General features: G+C 41.7%; 1 protein-coding gene across 1 annotated transcript; it reads right to left on the minus strand.

Moving 5' to 3' along the window:
• Positions 1 to 937: 937 nt before the first annotated feature.
• chrnd (cholinergic receptor, nicotinic, delta (muscle)) lies at positions 938 to 24,709 on the minus strand. Its single transcript, XM_061921350.1, has 12 exons — positions 24,553 to 24,709; positions 17,744 to 17,889; positions 17,636 to 17,680; positions 14,916 to 15,025; positions 14,687 to 14,842; positions 14,504 to 14,613; positions 14,240 to 14,440; positions 11,712 to 11,823; positions 11,527 to 11,641; positions 4,675 to 4,885; positions 4,487 to 4,605; positions 938 to 1,427 (listed from the first exon to the last, which is right to left on the minus strand). The coding sequence occupies exons 1-12, from the start codon at positions 24,608 to 24,610 to the stop codon at positions 1,245 to 1,247; spliced, it is 1,566 nt and encodes a 521-aa protein (XP_061777334.1). The 5' UTR covers positions 24,611 to 24,709; the 3' UTR covers positions 938 to 1,244.
• Between the last annotated feature and the right edge of the window lie 75 nt (positions 24,710 to 24,784).

A 24,784-nucleotide genomic window follows, 5' to 3' on the forward strand; every position in this document is an offset into this window, starting at 1 on the left:
AACTATTTGGAAAAAATATATAAAAATAACTAAAAACTTGTTGTATTTGTATTTAGCTGACGCACGGAGAATAATGTTATTTCCGCAATGTGTGTCGTTCCGCTTTTCCTCCCTACAGCAACACGGCGGTCGGCGGGATAGCAGGCGCAAAAAAGTGACGGCTCCCGGAGTGTTATCCGGCGTCATATAAAAATATATGTACCGGTAGTGTTCATCGTGTGGGATAATGCAAATAAAAACATTATAAAAAAACAAGAACAAATAACGGTTTGAAATGGTCCAGGTTATCGGGGACTGTTACTACTGACGGACAGGTGTCGCAGCCTCGTCTCCATGGCAACGTTTCTGTCACTTTCACTCATTTGCCACTTTTCCACTAACGCAGGGGTAGGCAACCCAGAACGTTGAGTGGGCCATTTTGGACCCAAATAACAAAAGCCGTCTCTGTCTGGAGCCAATGGGAGGGGGGGGTTACACGTCCGATTCACCCAGCAACTCGTCTGTTGGAGTATCAGCGCTGGGGTCCAGTGCACCACAGTTTTGTATTGTCGCTCGGTCCTTCGGCAGAGTGCTACGGAAGCTACGGACCGCTAGGGAAGGAGCGAGAGAGAGACACAGTGACAGAGAGCTCTGTATTTCTCCCTACGTCGGTGTACACAGCGGCATTTTATAAAGTCATAAACTTTACTTTTTGAAACAGATACGAATAATTTTGAAACCGATAATGTTAATGTCCGATATTACATTTTAAAGCAGTTATCAGTAGTCAGATATTATCGGACATTCTTAGTTTAAGCCTCAAGTTTTTTTCCCCCTTCCTCGCAGAATGTTTGCTGAACATTTGGTGCCAACAGCACAAAAAATGTCTTCCTCTAAGACAGTGAGGAAGTCCCACACAGTCGACGCCATGTTCGTTTACAAAAAGCTCAGGAGAAGCTTACAGGATAAAATGAGCGCTTGTTTTACTACAAAGCACAGCACATGTCCACTTTGCAGTTTAGTCCAGGTACATAATTACAGCATATACTATAATAATAATATAATTACTGCATTCCCAAGAAGTGTTTTTGTCCCGGTTAGACACTTGTAGTGGTTAATTACATCCAAAATACAAAACAAATGCACACTTACGCCCTGTCATTCTGATTAAATTGATCTAATTTCATTATTCACATCACGCTACAGAAAAAAAGCCAAAACAAAAGTCAAAGACAAGAGAATACGTGTGTGTGTGTGTGTGTTTGTCACATTAGACGAGGGTTTTCCTCTCTGTAGTTGTAGGAATCTCCAGCGAAAGGCAAAGGCGGAGGGTGGTTGTAGAGGCCCATGAGGAAGATGATAATGGTGCCAAAGGTCATCACCGGGGTGATCAGAAAGAGACAGAGTCGGTCCACCGTGCGAGCGATGCCGCTCCAGTTGTCTTTCTCCTGCAGACGTTAGTCTGTGTTTATTCATGTGTCCAAACAGTTTCCAACGAGGGCTACACGGGAAATGGGAGGGGCCACTTGAATACACTTTGGGCTTGATCTACTAAGATCCAAATACCAGGTGCTAAACAATATGTGCAAACGATAAAATGATGTGTACTACTAATGGGTGTGTTGCAAGTGATCTACTAAGACTGCGCTGAAATTAGGTTTTTTTGCAAGTTCTACAGATACAGATAAAATACATACACATATGATACCAGTATTTAGTATATTAAAAAAATAGTGAAGTACATGGTAATAATCACTTCTCAAGCAGGTCTGTTTGTTTGCTTAAAAAAAGTTCCCTTATTTCTCACCGTAGTGCCCACATGGGCAGTTCTGGCATTCAAAAAAATAATGCGGAAAAGATGGATGGACATGATGTCGACAGAAAAGATACCTCTGACAAAAAAAACAAAAAAACTTTGTGTAAATATTGACAAATAGGCGATGATAAGTATCGATGATAAGTAAAGTGCAGGCAGCCGCTCACACATTCTCATACTTGCTGTAACATCCAGGAAGAAATGTCAACCAGCTGTCTCAACTAAAAGGCATGTGAAGAAGACCAGAATTGTTTTTATTCAAATGTTTCCAATATTTCAGAATTCCTCATGAGGAAACCCAACAATGTATTAAATCCATAAACTGCGATGCAATTCAATAAAAGTGAGTACCGTATTTTTCGGAGTATAAGTCGCACCTGCCGAAAATGCATAATAAAGAAGGAAAAAAGCATATATAAGTCGCAATGGAGTATAAGTCGCATTTTTGGGGGAAATTTATTTGATAAAATCCAACACCAAGAATAGATATTTGAAAGGCAATTTAAAATAACTAAAGAATAATGAACAACAGGCTGAATAAGTGTACGTTATATGAGGCATAAATAACCAAGTGAGAAGGTGCCTGGTATGTTAACGTAACATATTATGGTAAGAGTCATTCAAATAACTATAACATATAGAACATGCTCTACCTTTACCAAACAATCTGTCACTCCTAATCCATAAATCCCAAGAAATCTTATACGTCTAGTCTCTTACGTGAATGAGCTAAATAATATTATTTGATATTTTACTGTAATGTGTTAATAATTTCACACATAAGTCGCTCCTGAGTATAAATCGCACCCCCAGCCAAACTATGAAAAAAACTGCGACTTATAGTCCGAAAAATACGGTAGGTTTTTATTACATGGTTTTTTAGGAAAAGTGGGAGCAGTAGTGACATAATGTTTTATGCAGCGCTAATGTTGTTTAATATAGCATCAAAAATCTCAGGGGATTTGACAAACACCGTTATTGCATGTGTCTAAGAGGAACATCAATGTTTGCTTTATAAAAAATAGAAAATCCCCTGGGAAAATTGGTAAAAATATGGGATTTTTTTTAGGGGTGGGCAAATTAATGCGTTAATTACGAGTTAACTCATCAATCTATTAACGCCGACAATTATTTTATCGCACATTTGCGTATGTTGTTTACATGCTTTTATTTTGTTAACGCTTTTTCTTAGCAAGATGGCGACGCCCGGACGAGAGGCTCTTGGTAAAGATGGAACATTTGGCAAAAATACCGGACAATTCTGCAAATTTCATGGCTGGCTTCCAGCGTGGTCACTCCGGGATCACTTACGACCGCCAGACAATGCTGGATGTGGATAGATCGGGCCGTTTTGGACTGAATGAGGCGTGCTTGCTAGACCGGCTAGCTAGCATGGGAATACTTTGCCGGCTACATCCAGCGGCCTGTGAAGCAGCGGAGTATTTGTGTTGTCTGTCTATTTATGAATAATGCAGACCAGGAGTGTTGGCTGAGTTCTTAACGTTTGCTTTCAGAGCGTGCATATCACAACATACAAGATGCCGTCATGGCGACACAACCTATACCGGGCTACCGCGCATGCTCGTCACTCCTGTTGCATGCTGGGTAGGGTAGTTCTTTTTTTCCCTGGCTCATAACATCACAATATAGTACCATGTATATGATGCGTTCAGTTTATCAAAGCACCAAGCAAACAATCGGAAAATTCCCATCATATCAATTCCTAGATATGCTCATAATTATTTTAAGTGCACTACGCATAATAAACACAACATTATTAATATTGCTACTACGGATAATTTAATCAAAAATTCACTAAAACAGCCGACTACCTATAATATAGGTTTTTTAAACATAAGATCCCTGATAAAAAAAATGTTTCTGCTGTTACCTCAGAAATTGCCTGTTCGGATGTTATGATTGTGGCTCAGAGATTTGTATGTAGATTATATTTATTTTCCATAACAAACAGGATAACTTAAATACCCTGGCAGTGGCAATAAGCTTAAATGTTTGTATTTACATTTTTTGAGTTGATTTTCATAAAATATGCTATTTAACTGCTACTGTTTAACAAGGACTGATTTAAATTGTGTTTGCACAACAAATGTTTTGGCGCTTTTGTTCATGTGGGAGAATATTCCAATAAAAGGTGCACTACACACTACTTTTGAATTCATTATTGGGCTTTGCGTATACAATGCAGTTAATCGCGATTAATCGGAGAAATAGTGCGATTAACTTCGATTAACATTTTTAATCGTTGCCCAGCCCTAATTTTTTTACATCACAATAACTCGCCTTTTACTCACTTTTATTGAATTGCCAGCAGTTTATGGATTTAGTACATTGTATAGTAGTATATTGTCAGAAAAAAAACGGTACTTGTTGAATATAACCTCTGCCTTGTTTTTAATAAATACTTATGCCTACTATGCTACTGTACTTTATTGTAGGTCATTGCGGCAGAACCTGGAGAGCCAAATTTTTTCCTGACTTTGAGAGAACCACGGAGTTAAGCTATCTGAATAAAATATCTGACAAAGCACTTCAGTGTATTAATCTATAATTATTTCTTCAATTTTTTTTTTCCCAATGTGACACAAAAAAGGTATTTTTGTGTAACAAAATTGACGTCAAGCTTCCTGCTTTTAAACAAGATGTCGCCAACTTAAATGTCATCTCGCTCACCTCGTTGTAGTCGTTCTTGTTGCGCATGTGCTTGATGATGTAGTTGGCTCCGTCCACTGCCGGCTTGATTTCCCCGTACAGCTGTTCCGTGACGCCGCCGTCCCCCTGCAGCTTTTTCACTGGCAAAGGCGTCGGGGTGTTCAACCTTTCCTAATCTACCGACCAATGTTGGGGCGTGCGTGCCATACCTGCGGCGTGTGTGGGTCGGGCGGTGAGGCCGTGTCTCACCGACTGCCTCTCGAACATGAGGTCGCTGCGAGACTTGACGCTGTAGTACTCCTCGGCCGAGGCGATGTAGCCCGCCGAGCTGGACCGCCGTGGCAGCGCCCCGTCCCAGTAAGGCTCCGCCTCCGCCGGGCGGGACATACGCAGGATGCGAGGCAGACGCTCAAGGAAGAACTGCACAACAGTGGTAGGGCAAATAGTTCAGTTCTTATCTTTGTGACATCTGTGTGTGTGTGTTTGTTTGTTCTTGTATTTCTACCCTTCTTGAGACAGCAACAAGGAAAACTATTATGATGGATCCACTATGGACTGGACTCTCACTATTATGATAGATCCACTATGGACTGGACTATCACTATTATGTTAGATCCACTATGGACTGGACGTTCACTATTATGTTAGATCCACTATGGACTGGACGTTCACTATTATGTTAGATCCACTATGGACTGGACTTTCACAATATTATGTTAGATCCACTATGGACTGGACGTTCACTATTATGTTAGATCCACTATGGACTGGACTCTCACTCTTATGTTAGATCCACTATGGACTGGACTCTCACTATTATGTTAGATCCACTATGGACTGGACTCTCACTATTATGTTGGATCCACTATGGACTGGACTTTCACAATATTATGTTAGATCCACTATGGACTGGACTATCACTATTATGTTAGATCCACTATGGACTGGACTTTCACAATATTATGTTAGATCCACTATCGACTGGACGTTCACTATTATGTTAGATCAACTATGGACTGGACTCTCACTATTATGTTAGATCCACTATGGACTGGACGTTCACTATTATGTTAGATCCACTATGGACTGGACTCTCACTATTATGTTAGATCCACTATGGACTGGACTCTCACTCTTATGTTAGATCCACTATGGACTGGACTCTCACTATTATGTTAGATCCACTATGGACTGGACGTTCACTCTTATGTTAGATCCACTATGGACTGGACTCTCACTCTTATGTTAGATCCACAATGGACTGGACTCTCACTATTATGTTAGATCCACTATGGACTGGACTCTCACTATTATGTTGGATCCACTATGGACTGGACTATCACTATTATGTTAGATCCACTATGGACTGGACGTTCACTATTATGTTAGATCCACTATGGACTGGACTCTCACTATTATGTTAGATCCACTATGGACTGGACTCTCACTATTATGTTGGATCCACTATGGACTGGACGTTCACTATTATGTTAGATCCATTATGGACTGGACGTTCACTATTATGTTAGATCCACTATGGACTGGACTTTCGCAATATTATGTTAGATCCACTATGGACTGGACTCTCACTATTATGTTAGATCCACTATGGACTGGACGTTCACTATTATGTTAGATCCACTATGGACTGGACGTTCACTATTATGTTAGATCCACTATGGACTGGACTTTCACAATATTATGTTAGACCCACTCGACGTCTATTGCATCCGGTCTCCCCTAAAGGTGGGGGGGTCACCCACATCTGCGGTCCTCTCCACGGTTTCTCATTGTCATCCACATTGACGTGCCACTGGGTTATGAGTTTTCCCTTGCCCTTTTGTGGACTCTAAACCGTGGATGCCGTTGTGACTTGTGCAGCCCTTTGAGACACTTGTGATTTAGGGCTATATACATAAACATTGATTGATTGATTGATTGATTGAAAAGTACCTTTCATATGAGGAGATGTGACCAAGTAAGGACATAAATCCTCTTCCCAATACGAAAACCATTGCATCTAATAGAGATTGTCTCACGTGCACCCCTTGGTGGTGAAATTTATCAAAATTTGCGTGGTCCCAAAAAGGAGGGACTTTTCCAATTGACTGTGTCGGTTTTAAAAGTGCTCCCGCTCTACTGAATATATGAAATAACAAGAGTGTGTAAAAATTTGAAGTGCTCCCCCTCTGGCAAACATATGTTGTAGGAGCCTAAATACTGTTTAAGTTAATTTACATTTTATGGAAGGGGACTGTTTACTTTATTTGCATGATGAGAAAATGTATATATTGAATGCTTAGAGTAATTATACAAAGCTCACTTTAGTAGTAATTATTACATTTGTCAAAATGATTTGATGATGTAACTGTTTTAAGTGCATGTATGGCAGAAGGATCTGTGTGGTAAAGGGGTTTTTGGTCGCAAGGTGTTATGGGTAATTGCTGTCAGGTGCGGTGGAATCGAGCCACACAGTTTTTTGATCTCACTCATACTTATTCTCATTCATACTTTTTCTAACTAGTACTGCAACAAACTCTCTTTATTTTGTCATTCGTTTGTTCCCACATCGTGACTGTTTTATGTTTTGAATTATTAAGTTGACAAGTAAACCATACAAACGAAGAAGAACGTCTGGAGTTTTGTTTTGTTGTTGCCGCAGCAAGCGGAGTGAATGTGATAGTAGAGGAGCGTCAAGCTTAAGGCTACTTTAGGAATCTACATATGTAATAACCAGTGACATGCTGTCAGGGGAGGCAAGCAAGGCAGTGCTTCACCTGCCACCAGGTGGCTTAACCATGAGATGTTCCAAAACGGAGTAATAAAATAAAATAAGTTTTAATATTTTTCTTTTGGTTCATGCTTTCTATGTGATTTTGGTGTGGTTCCTGTATATTTTGATAATTTTCATGGTCAAAATCGCAGAAATTCCATGTTTCCTGATCAAACCAATGCAGCAGATGAGAAGTGAGGCAGACACAGGTGCTGCCTCCACAGCTACACACAGTGTGTATTGGGTGTGCGTGCAAGGGGGCGCATGCTTGTTGCCACGTGGAAAAGGCAGGTCCTCAGGCAGCAAGTATCTCTGCCTCAAGGCAGGGGGCGATATATTGTCAACTTGCAGTTCAATGCCTCAGAAGTACTCTGGCTCGCCACATTGGGAGAAGTGGGGGCACTCAAGCTAGTAGACACAGGTCTCTCCAGCGGAAGCCAGCATTTTTTTCTTTTCTTTTTTTTTTAACTGTATTTATAACAAACATGGCATTTTTATTAGAGTAAGCAAGCGTTTGTGGGTGTTTTTTGTCAGATGCAAAAATATTGTTTAATTTCTTGGAATGAAATTGAATTCGAAAAAACAGAAGCTAAAACGGAGAATTAAATTTAAATGTATTTATTATTTTTTACAATAAAAGAAAAATTACTTGATCATTGATTTAAATTGTCAGGAAAGAAGAGGAAGGAATTTAAAAGGTAAAAATGTATATGTGTTTAAAAATCCTAAAATCATTTTTAAGGTTGTATTTTTTTTCTCCCCCTAGACATCCATTGCATGTGGTCTCCACTAGAGGGAGGCGGTGGGTGGTCGCCCACATCTGTGGTCCTCTCCAAGGTTTCTCATAGTCATTCACAATGACATCCCACTGGGTTGTGAGTTTTCCTTGCCCTTATGAGGGATCTGAACCAAGGATGTCGTTGTGGTTTGTGCAGCCCTTTGAGACACTTGTGATTTAGGGCTATAGAAATATACAGTGATTGACAGTGATTGATTGAAATAAATGTTTCTGCCAAATGGAGGATTATATACTATATCCAAGATGAAATACTTCTCTAAACTGGACTTTAAGACAAAATGAATGCGATCATACAAAGTACGTTTTCATGGAGGATAGCTATTGCTGCTTCAGATACAAATACAGAAAGGTAAGATACACTCACAATACTTGATTTATTTTGTTAAAAGCAAATGCGACCAAAAAGTATTTAATAACTTTATCAAATACTTATTGGATCCATTTATCATATCATAATATCATTATGATAATGTTTTAATGAAAGCAAATAACTTCCTTTTATTTCCTGTAACTCTAATGTGCAACCTAAATCAACAAGGACTAGAGCTGCACATATGAATTTAAGTTAAAAAAAAATTTAAAAAGAAGAAAAAAAGTATGTATGCTTCACCTGGTGTTTAGTTCACCGCATGTCACTGGTAATAAGTGTGTGTAAGAAATTGAAATGTGCCCCCTTTGGCCAAAAATAATACAAATTAATAAATAAATATGTATACAGATACATACTGTAATGACTTCAAGTAAAAAAAACTATTAAAAACCAATAACAAACAAAAAATACAAACTAAAAACTTATCTTTTTTTTATATTTGCATAGTATGTACCGTATTTTTCGGAGTATAAGTCGCTCCGGAGAATAAGTCGCACCTGCCGAAAATGCATAATAAAGTAGGGAAAAAAACATATAAGTCGCACTGGAGTATAAGTCGCATTTTTTAGGGAAATTTTTTTGATAAAACCCAACACCAAGAATAGACATTTGAAAGGCAATTTAAAATAAATAAAGAAGAGTGAACAACAGGCTGAATAAGTGTACGTTATATGAGGCATAAATAACCAAGTGAGAAGGTGCCTGGTATGTTAACGTAACATATTATGGTAAGAGTCATTCAAATAACTATAACATATAGAACATGCTCTACCTTTACCAAACAATCTGTCACTCCTAATCACTAAATCCCATGAAATCTTATACGTCTAGTCCAGGCGTGGCCACACTTTTTCTGCAGACGAGCAACTTTTCGATTGACCGAGTCGGAGGAATCTACCTCATTAATATATATAATTTATATTAAATTATTTATGAAAGAGACATTTTTGTTAACACGGTAAAGGTGTTTAATGATAACACAAGCATGTTTAACACATATAGATTTATTTTGTTTCATGAAGACAAGAATATAAGTTGGTGTATTACCTGATTCTGATGACTTGCATTGTTTGGAATCAGACAGTGGTGCTGATAACGTCCAGATTTTCGAATGGAGGAGAAAAAAGTCCTCCTCTCTGTCCAATACCACATGAAAGTGGTTAGTTTTTGGCGTCTTATTTGTCCAGCTTGCATACTCGTTATTATACATTTTGCAAGAAATACATCGACGGCCAACTCCGTAGCTTGCTAACTTGTGCACGCTAGCTTTCTGAGACTCTTATTTTGTTAGCGCAGGCAGGATGAAGCAGGGCTTTTATAGTGAAGACAGCAACTGTGCAGTCTGACTTAAAGGGGAACATTATCACCAAACCTATGCAAGCGTCAATATATACCTTGATGGTGCAGAAAAAAAAGACCATGTATTTTTTTTAACCGATTTCCGAACTCTAAATGGGTGAATTTTGGCAAATCAAACGCCTTTCTGTTTATCGGTCTTTTAGCGATGACGTCAGAACGTGACGTCACCGAGGTAACACACCCGCCATTTTCATTTTCACATTACAAACACCGGGTCTCAGCTCTGTTATTTTCCGTTTTTTCGACTATTTTTTTGGAACTTTGGAGACATGCCTCGTCGGTGTGTTGTTGGAGGGTGTAACAACACTAACAAGGAGGGATTCAAGTTGCACCACTGGCAAGAAATCTGCCGCCAGACCCCCATTGAATGTGCCAGAGTGTCTGCACATTTGACCGGCGATGCTAAGACAGACATGGCACAGAGATGTATGGATAACCTGTAGATGCATTTGCAACGATTAAGTCAACAAAATCACAAAGGTGAGTTTTGTTGATGTTGTTGACTTATGTGCTAATCAGACATATTTGGTCACGGCATGACTGCCAGCTAATCAATGCTAACATGCTATGCTAATCGATGCTAACATGCTATTTACGCTAGCTGTATGTACATTTGAAACTAGATAACCACATTTAATGCAAAACAAACACTTACCAATTGACGGATTTAAATTGCTCCAGTGTCACAAGATGTGAAAGTCCTGATCGTTTGGTCTGCACATTTGACCGGCGATGCTAATAAGGCAGCCATGCTATGGGCCACTTCATTAGGTACACCCATGCTATGGCCGAATAGCGTCAATAGCTATTAGCTCAATAGCTTCAATTTCTTCTTCAATTTCCTTTTCGCTATCTGCCTCCATTCTCCGACCATCTGTTTCAATACATGCGTAATCTGTTGAACCGCTTAAGCCGCTGAAATCCGAGTCTGAATCCGAGCTAATGTCGCTATATCTTGCTGTGGTAACCGCCATGCTGTTTGTATTGGCAGCCCTGTATGACGTCACAGGGAAATGGACAGTCGCACCGCAAATTAGCGTAAATCAAGAACTTTAAAGCTTTTTTTAGGGATATTCCAGGAGGTGTAAGATTTTGAAAAAAACTTCGGAAAATAAAACAAGCCACTGGGAACTGATTTTTATTGTTTTTAACCCTTTTGAAATTGTGATAATGTTCCCCTTTAAGGTTTTGACAGCTGGTACGGCGCGAGAGTGTTGAAATAAAAAGTGTTTCTCGCCCTCCTCTTGTTCATATTTTCTTAATAATGATCTCGCAGCAACCAGAAGACCCCCGAGTGCCGTGAATGTCAATCACGTGACAAAAGTGACATCATAGTAAAGATTGATGATCACAAATGTTTAGGTTTATTTTTTAATGCTTGGTTTGTGATCGACTGGCAGACCCTCCATGATCGACCGGTAGCTCACGATCGAGATAATGGGCACCCCTGGTCTAGTCTCCTACGCGAATGAAATTAATACAATTATTTGATATCTTACGGTAATGTGTTAATAATTTCACACATAAGTTGCTCCTGAGTATAAGTCGCACCCAAACTATGAAAAAAACTGTGACTTATAGTCCGAAAAAAACGGTATGTATTATTAATGTTGTATATAAAAATCTTTATACACCTGGAAAGGGTGGTCCTAAAGAGGTAGGCATTTTTCCAAGGTCTCAAGAAGGTAGTGACAAATACAAGAATGTGTGTGTGTGTGTGTGTGTGTGTGTGTGTGTGTGTGTGTGTGTGTGTGTGTTACCCTCTTGGTCCACTCAGACATGACGTGAGTACTCGGGGTCCTGAAGTGCAGATTGAGGACCACCACGCAGTTTAACACCACCACCGTCACGAGCACCATGATGAACATCAGATACCTGAGACACACCAAGCTTTAGAAAAACGTTCACGTTTGTGTGTGTGTGTGTGTGTGTGTTAGTTACTGACTTGACGATAAGCGGAACAGACATGGATGTTTCCGGCAGCCTTTGAGAGATCAGCAGCAGGAAGACAGACTGAGCGAGCAGCACCGAGATGGACAAGGTCATCTTCTCGCCACCTGAACACACCTTCACCTTTTAGGGAGCGGTACTCCAAACCGTTGAACTTAAGAGCTCTCTTATATGGAGGATATTTGATGAGTATGTTTGCAGTATTTATTTACGAAACCCAAAAGCAGTGACATTGTCACGTTGTGTAAATGGTAAATAAAAAAATAATACAATGATATGCAAATCCTTTTCAACCTATATTCAATGGAATAGACTGCAAAGACAAGATATTTAACGTTTGAACTGGAAAACTGTTATTTTTGCAAATTAGCTCATTTGGATTTTGATGCCTGCAACATGTTTCAAAAAGGCTGGCACAAGTGGCAAAAAAGACGGAAGGTTGAGGAATGCTCATCAAACACTTATTTGGAACATACCACAGGTGAACAGGCTAATTGGGAACAGGTGGGCGCCATGATTGGGTAAAAAAGCAGCTTCCATGAAATGCTCAGTCATTCACAAACAAGGATGTGGCGAGGGTCACTACTTTATCAACAAATGCATGATCAAATTGTCCAACAGTTTAAGAACAACATTTCTCAACCAGCTATTGCAAAGAATTTAGGGATTTCACCATCTACGGTCCTTAATATCATTAAGAGGTTCAGAGAATCTGAATTAAAATTAAGAGTAAGATAACTAATTCGGTAGAAGCATTCATGTCCCATCTTAAAACTCATTTGTATACTCTTGCCTTTAAATAGACCCCCCTTTTAGACCAGTTGATCTGCCGTTTCTTTTCTGATCCCCCCCCCCCCCACCCTCCCCTTCCTTCTTGTAGAGGGGGGGGGGGGGGGGGGGCATGGATTCAGTGACCACAGATGAAGTGCTAGCTGTCCAAAGCCGGGACCAATGGTCAATGGTGGACCACTCATCTGTGTATCAGTTGGGGACGTCTCTGCACTGCTGACCTGTCTCCACTCAAGATGATCTCCTGCTGGCCCCACTATGAACAGGACTCTCACTATTGTGTTAGATCCACTATGGACTGGACTGTGTTGGATCCATTATGGATTGATCTTTCACAGTATCATGTTCTCATAGTCATCATTGTCACCGACGTCCCACTGGGTCATTATTGTCACCGATGTCCCACAGGTGTGAGTTTTCCTTGCCCTTATGTGGGCCTACCGAGGATGTCGTAGTGGTTTGTGCAGCCCTTTGAGACACTAGTGATTTAGGGCTATATAAGTAAACATTGATTGATTGATTGATTGACTCTCACTATTATGTATAATCCACTACAGACTGATGTCTCACTATTATGTTAGATCCACTATGGACTGGACTCTCACTATTATGTTAGATCCACTATGGACTTGACTCTCACTATTACGTTAGATCCACCATGGACTGGACTCTTACACTATTATGTATAATCCACTACAGACTGGTGTCTCACTATTATGTTAGATCCACTATGGACTGGACTTTCACTATTATGTTAGATCCACTATAGACTGGACGCTCACAATATTATGTTAGATCCAGTATGGACTGGACTCTCACTATTATGTTAGATCCACTATGGACTAGACTCTCACACTATTATGTTAGATCCACTATAGACTGGACGCTCAAAAAATTATGTTAGATCCAGTATGGACTAGACTCTCACTATTATGTTAGATCCACTATGGACTGGACTCTCACTATTATGTTAGATCCACTATGGACTGGACTCTCACTTTTATGTTGGATCCACTATGGACTGGACTCTCACTATTATGTTAGATCCACTATGGACTGGACTCTCACTATTATGTTAGATCCACTATGGACTGGACTCTCACTATTATGTTAGATCCACTATAGACTGGACGCTCAAAAAATTATGTTAGATCCAGTATGGACTGGACTCTCACTATTATGTTAGATCCACTATGGACTGGACTCTCACTATTATGTTAGATCCACTATGGACTGGACTCTCACTTTTATGTTGGATCCACTATGGACTGGACTCTCACTATTATGTTAGATCCACTATGGACTGAACTCTCACTATTATGTTAGATCCATTATGCACTATGGAGGAGGGGGAGGGGTGTGGTCCCCACATCTGCGGTCTCCTCCAAGGTTTCTCATTGTCATCCCATTGGGTTGAGTTTTTTCTTGCCCTCAAGTGGGGTCTGAGCAGAGGATGTCGTCGTGGCTTGTGCAGCCCTTTGAGACACTCGTGATTTATGGCTATATAAATAAACATTGATTGACTGATTGATTGAATACCGCTGCAGCCAATACAGACCGCAGCGAAGAAACATATTTTTGGCGGCCCTCAAGGAATTGCTCGCAGCCCAACCATGGGCCCTATGATTAAGAACCACGTACATTTCTGAGGATCTTTGACTCGCATTTGTGCCTTATTTTCTTCAAAATAAGGCATATGTGGATTAGAGCTGAATAGGAAGAGGAAGCACTGACTGTCGGCAGGCAGGTAGTAGACGAGTGAGGCGAGGAAGGAGATGAGCACGCAGGGGATGATGATGTTGACGATGTAGAAGAGAGGTTTGCGCTTGATGATCAGGTAGAAGGTGATGTCCTGGTGCTTGTTGCTCTCCATGGGAATGTGCCTGTAGGTGTTCCTCTTTGCCGGACGGTGGATCACCTCCCACTCGCCGTTCTCTGCGGACCAGGAAGTGGCGTCTTTAGCAGCCGGCGTGAAAACAAAACGGGCGAGACGCTCACCTGTCCAACCAGCGGGGTCGATGATGATCCACTCCACTGTCCACTTGCTCGTCTCGTCTGCCTCCTCCTTCAGGAGCATTCGGATCTCCTTGGCGTTGTACGTGAGCGAGCTGCGACGTTTGGGCAACACAATTCCATGTAGACAAGCGCCCCCTGCTGGTACCAGTAGATATGGCAACTCACGTGAACTTGAGCGTGCAGTTCTGCCAGTCGAAGGGGAAGTAGTTGACGTTGATGGAGCAGGAGGAGCGGAAGATGGCGGGAGGCAACCAGTAGCACAGACCGCTGCTGTCCACCAGCACGTTGCTGTAGTAGGCCACCTGGAACTGGGCGTCGTTGCTTAGGGGTGGGGGTTAGGAGTAGCTTAGTCGGGGTCATGAATAGATCATTTCCAGAAACAAAAGACGCTCACTTGTTTTCCAGCACGATCTCTGGAAGCCACACCATGCTGGACGGGAGGCGGAGCATATTAATGCCGTCAAACTCGGTCTCGTTCCACGTCAGCCGGTAGTCTGTCCATGTCTGACACAGGGAAATGGCATTAGTGGCGCCCCCTACGGGCATACTTGCCAACCCTCCCGAAATTCAGCGCCTCTCCCGAAAACCTCCCGGGACAAATTTTCTCCCGAAAATCTTCCGAAATTCGGGCGGAGATGGAGGCCACGCCTCCTGTACCATGAATTGATTAACGTGGACCCCGACTTAAACAAGTTGAAAAACTTATTCGAGTGTTACCATTTAGTGGTCAATTGTATGGAATATGTACTGTACTGTGCAATATACTAATAAAAGTATCAATCAATCAATCAATCAATCCAGCTCCATGCGGACCTGAGTGAGGACAGCCTGTTTTCACGTCCACTTTCCCACAATATAAACGGTGTGCCTGTCCAATGATGTTATAACTGTAGAATGATCAACGGGGACTTATGTGGGTTTATTGTTAGGCAGTTTCATTAACGTCCTCCCAGTGCGGTAACAACACACAACAGCAGTCACGTTTTCGTCTACGGTAAAGCATTTCGTCTGCCGTAAACAGCAATGTTGTGACACTCTTAAACAGGACAATACTGCCATCTTCTGTACATGCCTCTGATTACAAAAATAGTGACAGAGAATAGAAAAAGGATGTACTATTCAACCCTTAACTCAACAATGAGTAGATGAGTGTTATGTGTGTGTATATGTGTAAATAAATGAACACTGAAATTCAAGTATTTCTTTTTTATATATATATATATATATATATATATATATATATATATATATATATATATATATATATGACATACTTGACTCTTAACCACGCTCCCCCCCACCTCCCAAAATCGGAGGTCTCAAGGTTGGCAAGTATGCCTACGGGTTGGAGGACACACTGAGCATACAAATATGCTTTCATTTACTCTTACAGTAGTTAGGTGCCGCTGTAAAGAAGTTCCGCCTGAATGTTTACCAACCAGTCTTGATGAAATTCTACACAGAGGGCCACACACTGAACACTAAAAGCATGCAGGGGGCATTTTAACACATATATTTTTATTTTTAAACAAGGTCGACAGGTGGATCGGTGCGGCGTCGTCAGTAATGTGGACGCCGTATCGATCCGTTGTGGTGAAGAAGTAGCTGAGCCGGAAGGCGAAGCTCTCAATTTATCGTTCGATCTACGTTTCCGTCCTCACCTATGGTCATGAGCTTTGGGTTATGACCGAAAGGACAAGATCACGGGTACAAGCGGCCGAAATGAGTTTGGCGGGGCTCTCCCTTAGAGATACGGTGAGAAGCTCTACCATCCGGGAGGAACTCAAAGTAAAGCCGCTGCTCCTCCGCATGGAGAGGAGCCAGATGAGGTGGTTCGGGCATCTGGTCAAGATGCCACTCGAACGCCTCCCTAGGGAGGTGTTTAGGGCACATCCAACCGGTAGGAGGCCACGGGGAAGACCCAGGACACGTTGGGAAGACTTTGTCTCGCAGCTGGCCTGGGAACGCCTCGGGATCCCCCGGGAAGAGCTGTACGAAGTGGCTGGGGAGAGGGGAAGTCTGGGCTTCCCTGCTTAGGCTGCTGCCCCCGCGACCCGACCTCGGATAAGCGGAAGAAGATGGATGGATAGATAGTATTTCTTAGTTAGAATCTATTTAATTCAGCACTTTTGAATACCTACTTAAGCCGTAAATTTGACTGGTATTTATTTTGTTATCAGCCTGACCTAAGCCTTGATAATAATTAAAGATGTCCAATAGCTGATAAATGCTTTAAAATTTAATATCAGATACTATCGGTATCGGTTTTAAAAAACTAAAATTTATGACTTTTTAAAACACCGCTGTGTACACAGACGTAGGGAGAAGTAGAGAGCGCCAATAAACCTTAAAGGCACTGCCTTTGCGTGCCGGCCCACTCACATAATATCTACATCTTTTCACACACACAAGTGAATGCAATGCATACTTGGTCAACAGCTAGACATGTCACACTGAGGGTGGCCATATAGACAACTTTAACACTGTTACAAATATGCGCCACACTGTGAACCCACACCAAACAAGAATGACAAACATATTTCGGGAGAACATCCACACCGTAACACAACATAAACACAACAAATACCCAAAAGCCATTGCAGCACTAACTCTTCCGGGACGCTACAATCTCAGGGAGAGCATGTCCCAAATTCCAAGCAGCTGTTTTGAGGCATGTTAAAAAAAATAATGCACTTTGTGACTTCAATAATAAATATGGCAGTGCCATGTTGGCATTTTCTTCCATAACTTGAGTTGATTTATTTTGGAAAATCTTGTTACATTGTTCAATGCATCCAGCGAGGCATCACAACAAAATTAGGCATAATAATGTGATCATTCCACGACCGTATATATCGGTATCGGTTGATATCGGAGTCTGTAATTAAAAAAGCCATTATCGGACATCTCTAATTGAAATACTTTCTATAGTTCAAGACTTACGGTCATTTAAAAACAGTACTGCACATCATAATAGCGGCTACAGATTTGATGTTAAAGGTCTAAAAAAATTATGTGCAACGTCCGGCGGGCTGGACTGAAAATCATCACGGGCGGCATGTGGCCCGTGTTTTGCTCAAGTCTGTCTGAGAAGCTTCCTAAAGGTGAACTTACGTGGTCGATCCAAACGTTGGTGAGCAGCGTCTCGTCCACTTCTTTCTACAGACGTAAAGAGAAAGCAGCGTGAGAGTCGACCCGCCCACCGTACATCTGTCTGGTTACCAAGGAGATGAGGTTGGAGAGGGTGAGAGCGAGGTAGACGTCCACGGCGTCCTGCTGCCTCTGCACGGGACGCAGCTCCTTGTTGTAGGCGCGCTCCTTGAACAGGAAGTTGATGAGGCGCTCCTCCTCGTTCCTGCACCAGCACGCTGCGCAGAATGGGTGCAAAAAGTGTTAGAATAATTATGTGTAAGTTATCACATAACTTTAATGCTTAAAGGCTGTTGCTATGGTTATTATCAATTGCGCTGAAGATGTAATTTTCTATCTGTGTTTAAGTCCAGAACCAGCCTGCTGACTGCCAAGGGTGAACATCGAGTGCCATGAGGTAGACAGAGCAGAGACAGGGCGATATCACGAGTGTCAGCACATTTGCATTTCATGAATAGTCATATATTGTGTCTAGCTAAGATTATCCCCTTCCTTCAGAGCCAGCCTCAGTGATGTAACCAGGGAACTCCCAAATAAACAGAGAACGTGGGACTGCTACCTTAGAGCGTAGGTTGTTTCTTTAACTAGAGTACAGCCCAAAGCATCTCTCCTCATTGAGCAAAATGTAACTGTCTCTGCATGATTCCTTGCTTCTTGTCTGTGTAACAGATGTCATCAGCGTATGAACCTGACACGTTGAGAGGGCCCGTAAAACACCCTAAACAACAACGATTTCCTTTTCCGTCATGCATCTTTTTGAGCTCTTTTAAAAGCGGTGCGAGAAACAAAAGGCCGCCAGGACTCTCATACAAGCTCCAATTTCACAAGACAGCTGCGTCCACCCGGCAGAGAAGTTTGCTCCACTTTAGAACAGCTTTAACCCAGCATACCTGGAATACTAGTCATCATGAGAGAACATCTACAGAGGGGCAAAAAAGTATTTAGTCAGCCACCGATTGTGCAAGTTCTCCCATTTAAAACGATGACAGAGGTCTGTAATTTCCATCATAGGTACACTTCAACTGTGAGAGACAGAATGTGAAAAAAAAATCCAGGAATTCACATTGTAGGAATTCTAAAGAATTTATTTGTAAATTATGGTGGAAAATAAGTTGGTCAACCATTCAAAGCTCTCACTGATGGAAGGAGGTTTTGGCTCAAAATCTCACGATACATGGCCCCATTCATTCTTTCCTTAACACGGATCAATCGTCCCGTCCCCTTAGCAGAAAAACAGCCCCAAAGCATGATGTTTCCACCCCCATGCTTCACAGTAGGTATGGTGTTCTTGGGATGCAACTCAGTATTCTTCTTTCTCCAAACACGATGAGTTAATACCAAAATGGATACATGGATGATACAGCAGAGGAGAATGTCATGTGGTCAGATGAAAACAAAATAGAAAATATATAGAATCAAATTTACATCTTATTTCAAAGTGTTTTGAATTTCTTTTAAAATTTTTGTTCTGGAAAATCTAGAAGAAATAATGATTTGTCTTTGTTAGAAATAACAAAGTGCAGATTGGATTTTAACCTATTTAAAACATGTCATCAAAAATATATATTTTTTGTGAGAAATCATTAAGATGATCAGTGTTTCCACAAAGATAAATATCATTAATTATTAATAATAACAGAGTTAAAGGTAAACTGAGCAAATTGACTATTTCTGGCAATTTATTTAAAGTGTGTATCAAACTGGTAGCCCTTCGCATTAATCAGTACCCAGGAAGTAGCTCTTGGTTTCAAAAATGTTGGTCACCCCTGTTCTAGCCCTAGCCCCCCTTTACTCCTTCGCTTTAGTTGTATTTTTCTTTTTGTCGCATTTTGATTATTTTTATTTTTATTTAGCAAATTTTTCTACTCCTTTTTCGACCCCTTTTACCGTATTGCTTTTTGCACTATTTTGTTCACCTCATTCTTTGTTTATGTTCTTTGTTTGTTTTCTGTTTCTGTTGCTCTATGGGTTTTTTTAACCTGTAAAGACTTTGGTCCAATTTAAAAGTTGTTGTAAACATGCTATATAAATAAAATTGACTTGACTTGACTTATGCAACTATAGTATTTAGAGGGTGGGGTGAATAATCGATTTTTAGACGTATGGCAACTTGGACATGAGAGATTGTAAAATCGATTAGTAAACGTCAATAATTTATTATTCATTGATTGTTAATAAAGTCATGCGCACAGTTCTAAATTTGGCGGGCCTCGCCGGTAGATCCAACCAGCTACTTTACTCTGGCACTCATCGGGGGCGGACGCTCCCCTTTCCTCTCCCGCTTGCTTCCTTGTCTTAACTTTTTTGTTGCCTCTTTTTGCACTGCTCTGCAAATCAACATTGGAACTATTTAACTGGCCTCAACGAAATTGACAAGATCTTGGGTACAGGGCAGTGGTCAGCAACCAGCGGCTCTTCAGTGCCGACCTATTGACTCCCGAAAGGTTTTTTCAAAAAACGCATACAAATTTTTCTTTTAATATGGTTTCTGTAAGAGGACAAACATGACACAAACCTTCATAACTGTTAGAAAGCCCACATGCTACTAAACATGCTTTACTGATGATAATACTTGGCGAGCGCCCTTTTGTCCTAATTTCAGTGGTCTTTGAACTTGCCGTAGTTTGATTTCAAGTCCAACTTTCTACGACACTGCCACAGAAAGACATGTTTTATGCCACTCCTCCTTTGTCTTATTTTGTCCACCAAACTTTTTATGCTGTGCATGAATGCACAAAGGTGAGCTTTGTTGATGTTATTGACTTGTGTGGAGTGCTAATGAGGCATCTTAGCACCCTTTTCTTTTCTCCTCTGCCCCCCTCTCCCTTGTGGAGGGGGGGGGGAGACACAGGTCAGGTGGTCATGGATGAAGTGCTGGCTGTCCAGAGTGGGGACCCGGGATGGACCGCTCGCCTGTGCATCGGTTGGGGACATCTCTGCGCTGCTGACCCGTCTCCGCTCGGGATGGTCTCCTGTTTGCTCCACTATGGACGGGACTCTCACTGTCATGTTAGATCCACTATGGACTGGACTCTCACTGTTATGTTGGCTCCACTATGGACGGGACTCTCACTGTCATGTTGGATCCACTATGGACTGGACTCTCACTGTTATGTTGGTTCCACTATGGACTGGACTTTCACTATTATGTTGGATCCACTATGGACTGGACTCTCACTGTTATGTTGGTTCCACTATGGACTGGACTGTCACTATTATGCTGGATCCACTATGGACTGGACTCTCACTGTTATGTTAGATCCACTATGGACTGGACTCTCACTGTTATGTTGGATCCACTATGGACTGGACTCTCACTGTTATTTTGGATCCACTATGGACTGGACTCTCACTGTTATTTTGGATCCACTATGGACTGGACTAGCACTGTTATGTTGGATCCACTATGGACTGGACTCTCACTGTTATGTTGGATCCACTATGGACTGGACTGTCACTATTATGTTGGATCCACTATGGACTGGACTTTCACTATTATGTTGGATCCACTATGGACTGGACTCTCACTGTTATGTTGGTTCCACTATGGACTGGACTGTCACTATTATGTTGGATCTACTATGGACTTGACTCTCACTGTTATGTTGGATCCACTATGGACTGGACTCTCACTGTTATGTTGGTTCCACTATGGACTGGACTGTCACTATTATGCTGGATCCACTATGGACTGGACTCTCACTGTTATGTTAGATCCATTATGGACTGGACTCTCACTGTTATGTTGGATCCACTATGGACTGGACTCTCACTGTTATTTTGGATCCACTATGGACTGGACTAGCACTGTTATGTTGGATCCACTATGGACTGGACTCTCACTGTTATGTTGGATCCACTATGGACTGGACTCTCACTGTTATGTTTGTTCCACCATGGACTGGACTTTCACTATTATGTTGGATCCACTATGGACTGGACTCTCACTGTTATGTTGGTTCCACTATGGACTGGACTCTCACTATTATGTTGGATCTACTATGGACTTGACTCTCACTGTTATGTTGGTTCCACTATGGACTGGACTGTCACTATTATGTTGGATCCACTATGGACTGGACTTTCACTATTATGTTGGATCCACTATGGACTGGACTCTCACTGTTATGTTGGTTCCACTCTGGACTGGACTGTCACTATTATGCTGTATCCACTATGGACTGGACTCTCACTGTTATGTTAGATCCACTATGGACTGGACTCTTACTGGACTAGCACTGTTATGTTGGATCCACTATGGACTGGACTCTCACTATTATGTTAGAGCCACTATGGACTGGACTTTCACAATATCATGTTAGACCCGCTCAACATCCATTGCTTTTGGTCTCCCCTAGAGGGGGCGGATGGGTGTCCCACATATGCGGTCCTCTCCAAGGTTTCTCATAGTCATTGTCACCGACGTCCTACTGGGATGAGTTTTTCCTTTCCCTTATGTGGGCTCTGTACCGCGGATGTCGTTGTGGTTTGTGCAGCCCTTTGAGACACTTGTGATTTAGGACTATATAAATAAACATTGATTGATATTTGGTCACTGCATGATTGCAAGCTAATCGATGCTAAGGTACTGTCTAGACTAGAAGTATGTACATATTGCATCATTGTGCCACTTTTGTAGGTATATTTGAGCTCATTTAATTTCCTTTACTTATGTTCTCTGTGCATTTGATTTAAATTTGAATGTATATGTATGTAATATTGGCTGCATTTCTGATAGTTGTTTGTGCGCCATGTTGTTCCAGACCACAGCAAACATTACCCAACTTGCAAAGATTGTAATAAATCCATCAGAAGAAGACAGGCTGTAGGGTCCTTATCTTGGACACACACATTTATACTCTTGGCCATTCTATGCCAGGAGTTATCTCACCCTTTGAGAAGTCTCTGTTTCACTAATGTTTTCCAATGTTGTAAAAATATGTAGACTACTGTCAGTATTTCTGTCTACAAAGATTTGCTGACACAATTTCCCAACTCAGGGTTTTGTAAACTACAAAAACAATTCAATATATTTATTTTTTTAATGTATGACAGCCATTGTTGTTATTAGCTTCGTGTCACGCCGACCTCACTCGCTCAGCTAGTACTTCATCCTACGTATATTCAGCTTCAAAAAGATATGTTTGTAAATCTTCATTTGTCCAAAAAATAGTCGTCTTCAATGTTTATTGCCAAGTCTGCCAAAATTAAAGCACTTGTGTTTGTTTCCGGAAGTAGGAACACACATTTGTTGCCAGAAGTCGGAAGTGCGCTACTATAAAAATGGAAATCAACGTGCGGAAGAAGTCAGTTCAGGCGATAATTAAAATGACAAAAATACAGTAAATATTATACATATTACATATTGTTATGTAAAGACATGCACCTGGGGATAGGTTGATTGGCAACACTAAATGGTCCCTAGTGTGTGAATGTTGTCTGTCTATCTGTGTTGGCCCTGCGATGAGGTGGCGACTTGTCCAGGGTGTACCCTGCCTTCCGCCCGATTGTAGCTGAGATAGGCGCCAGCGACCCCGAAAGGGAATAAGCGGTAGAAAATGGATGGATGGATGGATCGCATATTGTTATGAAAGTGTCTGTTACATTGGTTTATAAACGGCAGTAACAAGCAAACCCTACTAACTTACCACCTACTCAGTGTCCGCCCTGAGATTGGTAGGTCGTGAGTTCAAACCCCAGCCGAGTCATACCAAAGACTATAAAAATGGGACACATTACCTCCCTGCTTGGCCCTCAGCATCAAAAGTTGGAATTGGGAGTTAAATCACTAAAAATGATTCCTGGGCGCGGCCACCGCTGCTGCCCACTGCTCTCCTCATCTCCCAGGGGGTCATCGAGGGTGATGGGTCAAATGCAGAGGACAGCTATAGAGCGTTTTCCGTTCGGGCTCCAGTACTCTGGAATGCCCTCCCGGTAACAGTTCGAGATGCTACCTCAGTAGAAGCATTTAAGTCTCATCTTAAAACTCATCTGTATACTCTAGCCTTTAAATAGACCTCCTTTTTAGACCAGTTGATCTGCCGCTTCTTTTTTTTCTCCTATGTCCCCCCCTCCCTTGTGGAGGGGGTCCGGTCCGATGACCATGGATGAAGTACTGACTGTCCAGAGTCGAGACCCAGGATGGACCGCTCGTCGGGACCCAGGATGGACCGCTCGCCTGTATCGGTTGGGGACATCTCTACGCTGCTGATCCGCTTGAGATGGTTTCCTGTGGACGGGACTCTCGCTGCTGTCTTGGAGCCACTATGGATTGAACTTTCACAGTATCATGTTAGACCCGCTCGACATCCATTGCTTTCGGTCCCCTAGAGGGGGGGGGGGTTGCCCACATCTGAGGTCCTCTCCAAGGTTTCTCATAGTCAGCATTGTCACTGGCGTCCCACTGGATGTGAATTCTCCCTGCCCACTGGGTGTGAGTTTTCCTTGCCCTTTTGTGGGTTCTTCCGAGGATGTTGTAGTCGTAATGATTTGTGCAGCCCTTTGAGACATTTGTGATTTGGGGCTATATAAATAAACATTGATTGATTGATTGATTGAGCTTTCACCACATTGTGACAATCATTGGTACTTAAAATGTTAACTTAAAAATAATTTTAATTTTTAAAAAATGATTGTGAATGATAGGAAATTTCAAAAAACGTAATTAACACAACAGCAAACTAATTAGGAATATCTGAAAACGTCACGTTTTTATGCTGCATTTAAATTTAACAAATTCGGATCAGATCAGGTGTGAATCGGGATTTAGTGCAGCACATTTCATTGAAACGAGGCAGATATGGAAGTTGGCAGACGGACTCCTCCCAGGGCGAGGTAACTAACAGCAGTAAAGGATTAAAAAGGTACAAATGGATACTGACCAGGCAGGAGCAGCGAGAGGAGAAGCACAGCAGCAGCAGCAGCATGTCCAGCCCTCATGTCCAGCCTGAATGTTGTCAAATGTCGGAACTCGCTCGTCCTCCCGCCTGCTGACCTTCTGCCAAAGTACGTTTGATTGACAGCCGGCAGCTGTGGGAACAGAAGCAGCAGAAAATAGAAAGAGCAGCAAATAACCTCCAACACACACAGAAGTATCCTAAATATTCTCTGCTG

This window comes from Nerophis ophidion, linkage group LG15, assembly GCF_033978795.1.
Source record: "Nerophis ophidion isolate RoL-2023_Sa linkage group LG15, RoL_Noph_v1.0, whole genome shotgun sequence".
In the NCBI taxonomy this organism is placed as follows: domain Eukaryota; kingdom Metazoa; phylum Chordata; class Actinopteri; order Syngnathiformes; family Syngnathidae; genus Nerophis; species Nerophis ophidion.

Bases quoted from the DNA above. Each gene is read 5' to 3' on its own strand.
- chrnd (XM_061921350.1), bottom strand. From the start codon at position 24,610: ATGAGGGCTGGACATGCTGCTGCTGCTGCTGTGCTTCTCCTCTCGCTG. The intron at 11,642-11,711 runs GTCAGTAACTAA...GGTGTGTCTCAG, and splicing joins TCTGTTCCGCTTATCGTCAA to GTATCTGATGTTCATCATGG. The intron at 1,428-4,486 runs GTGAGCGAGATG...TAACGTCTGCAG, and splicing joins ACAAGAACGACTACAACGAG to GAGAAAGACAACTGGAGCGG.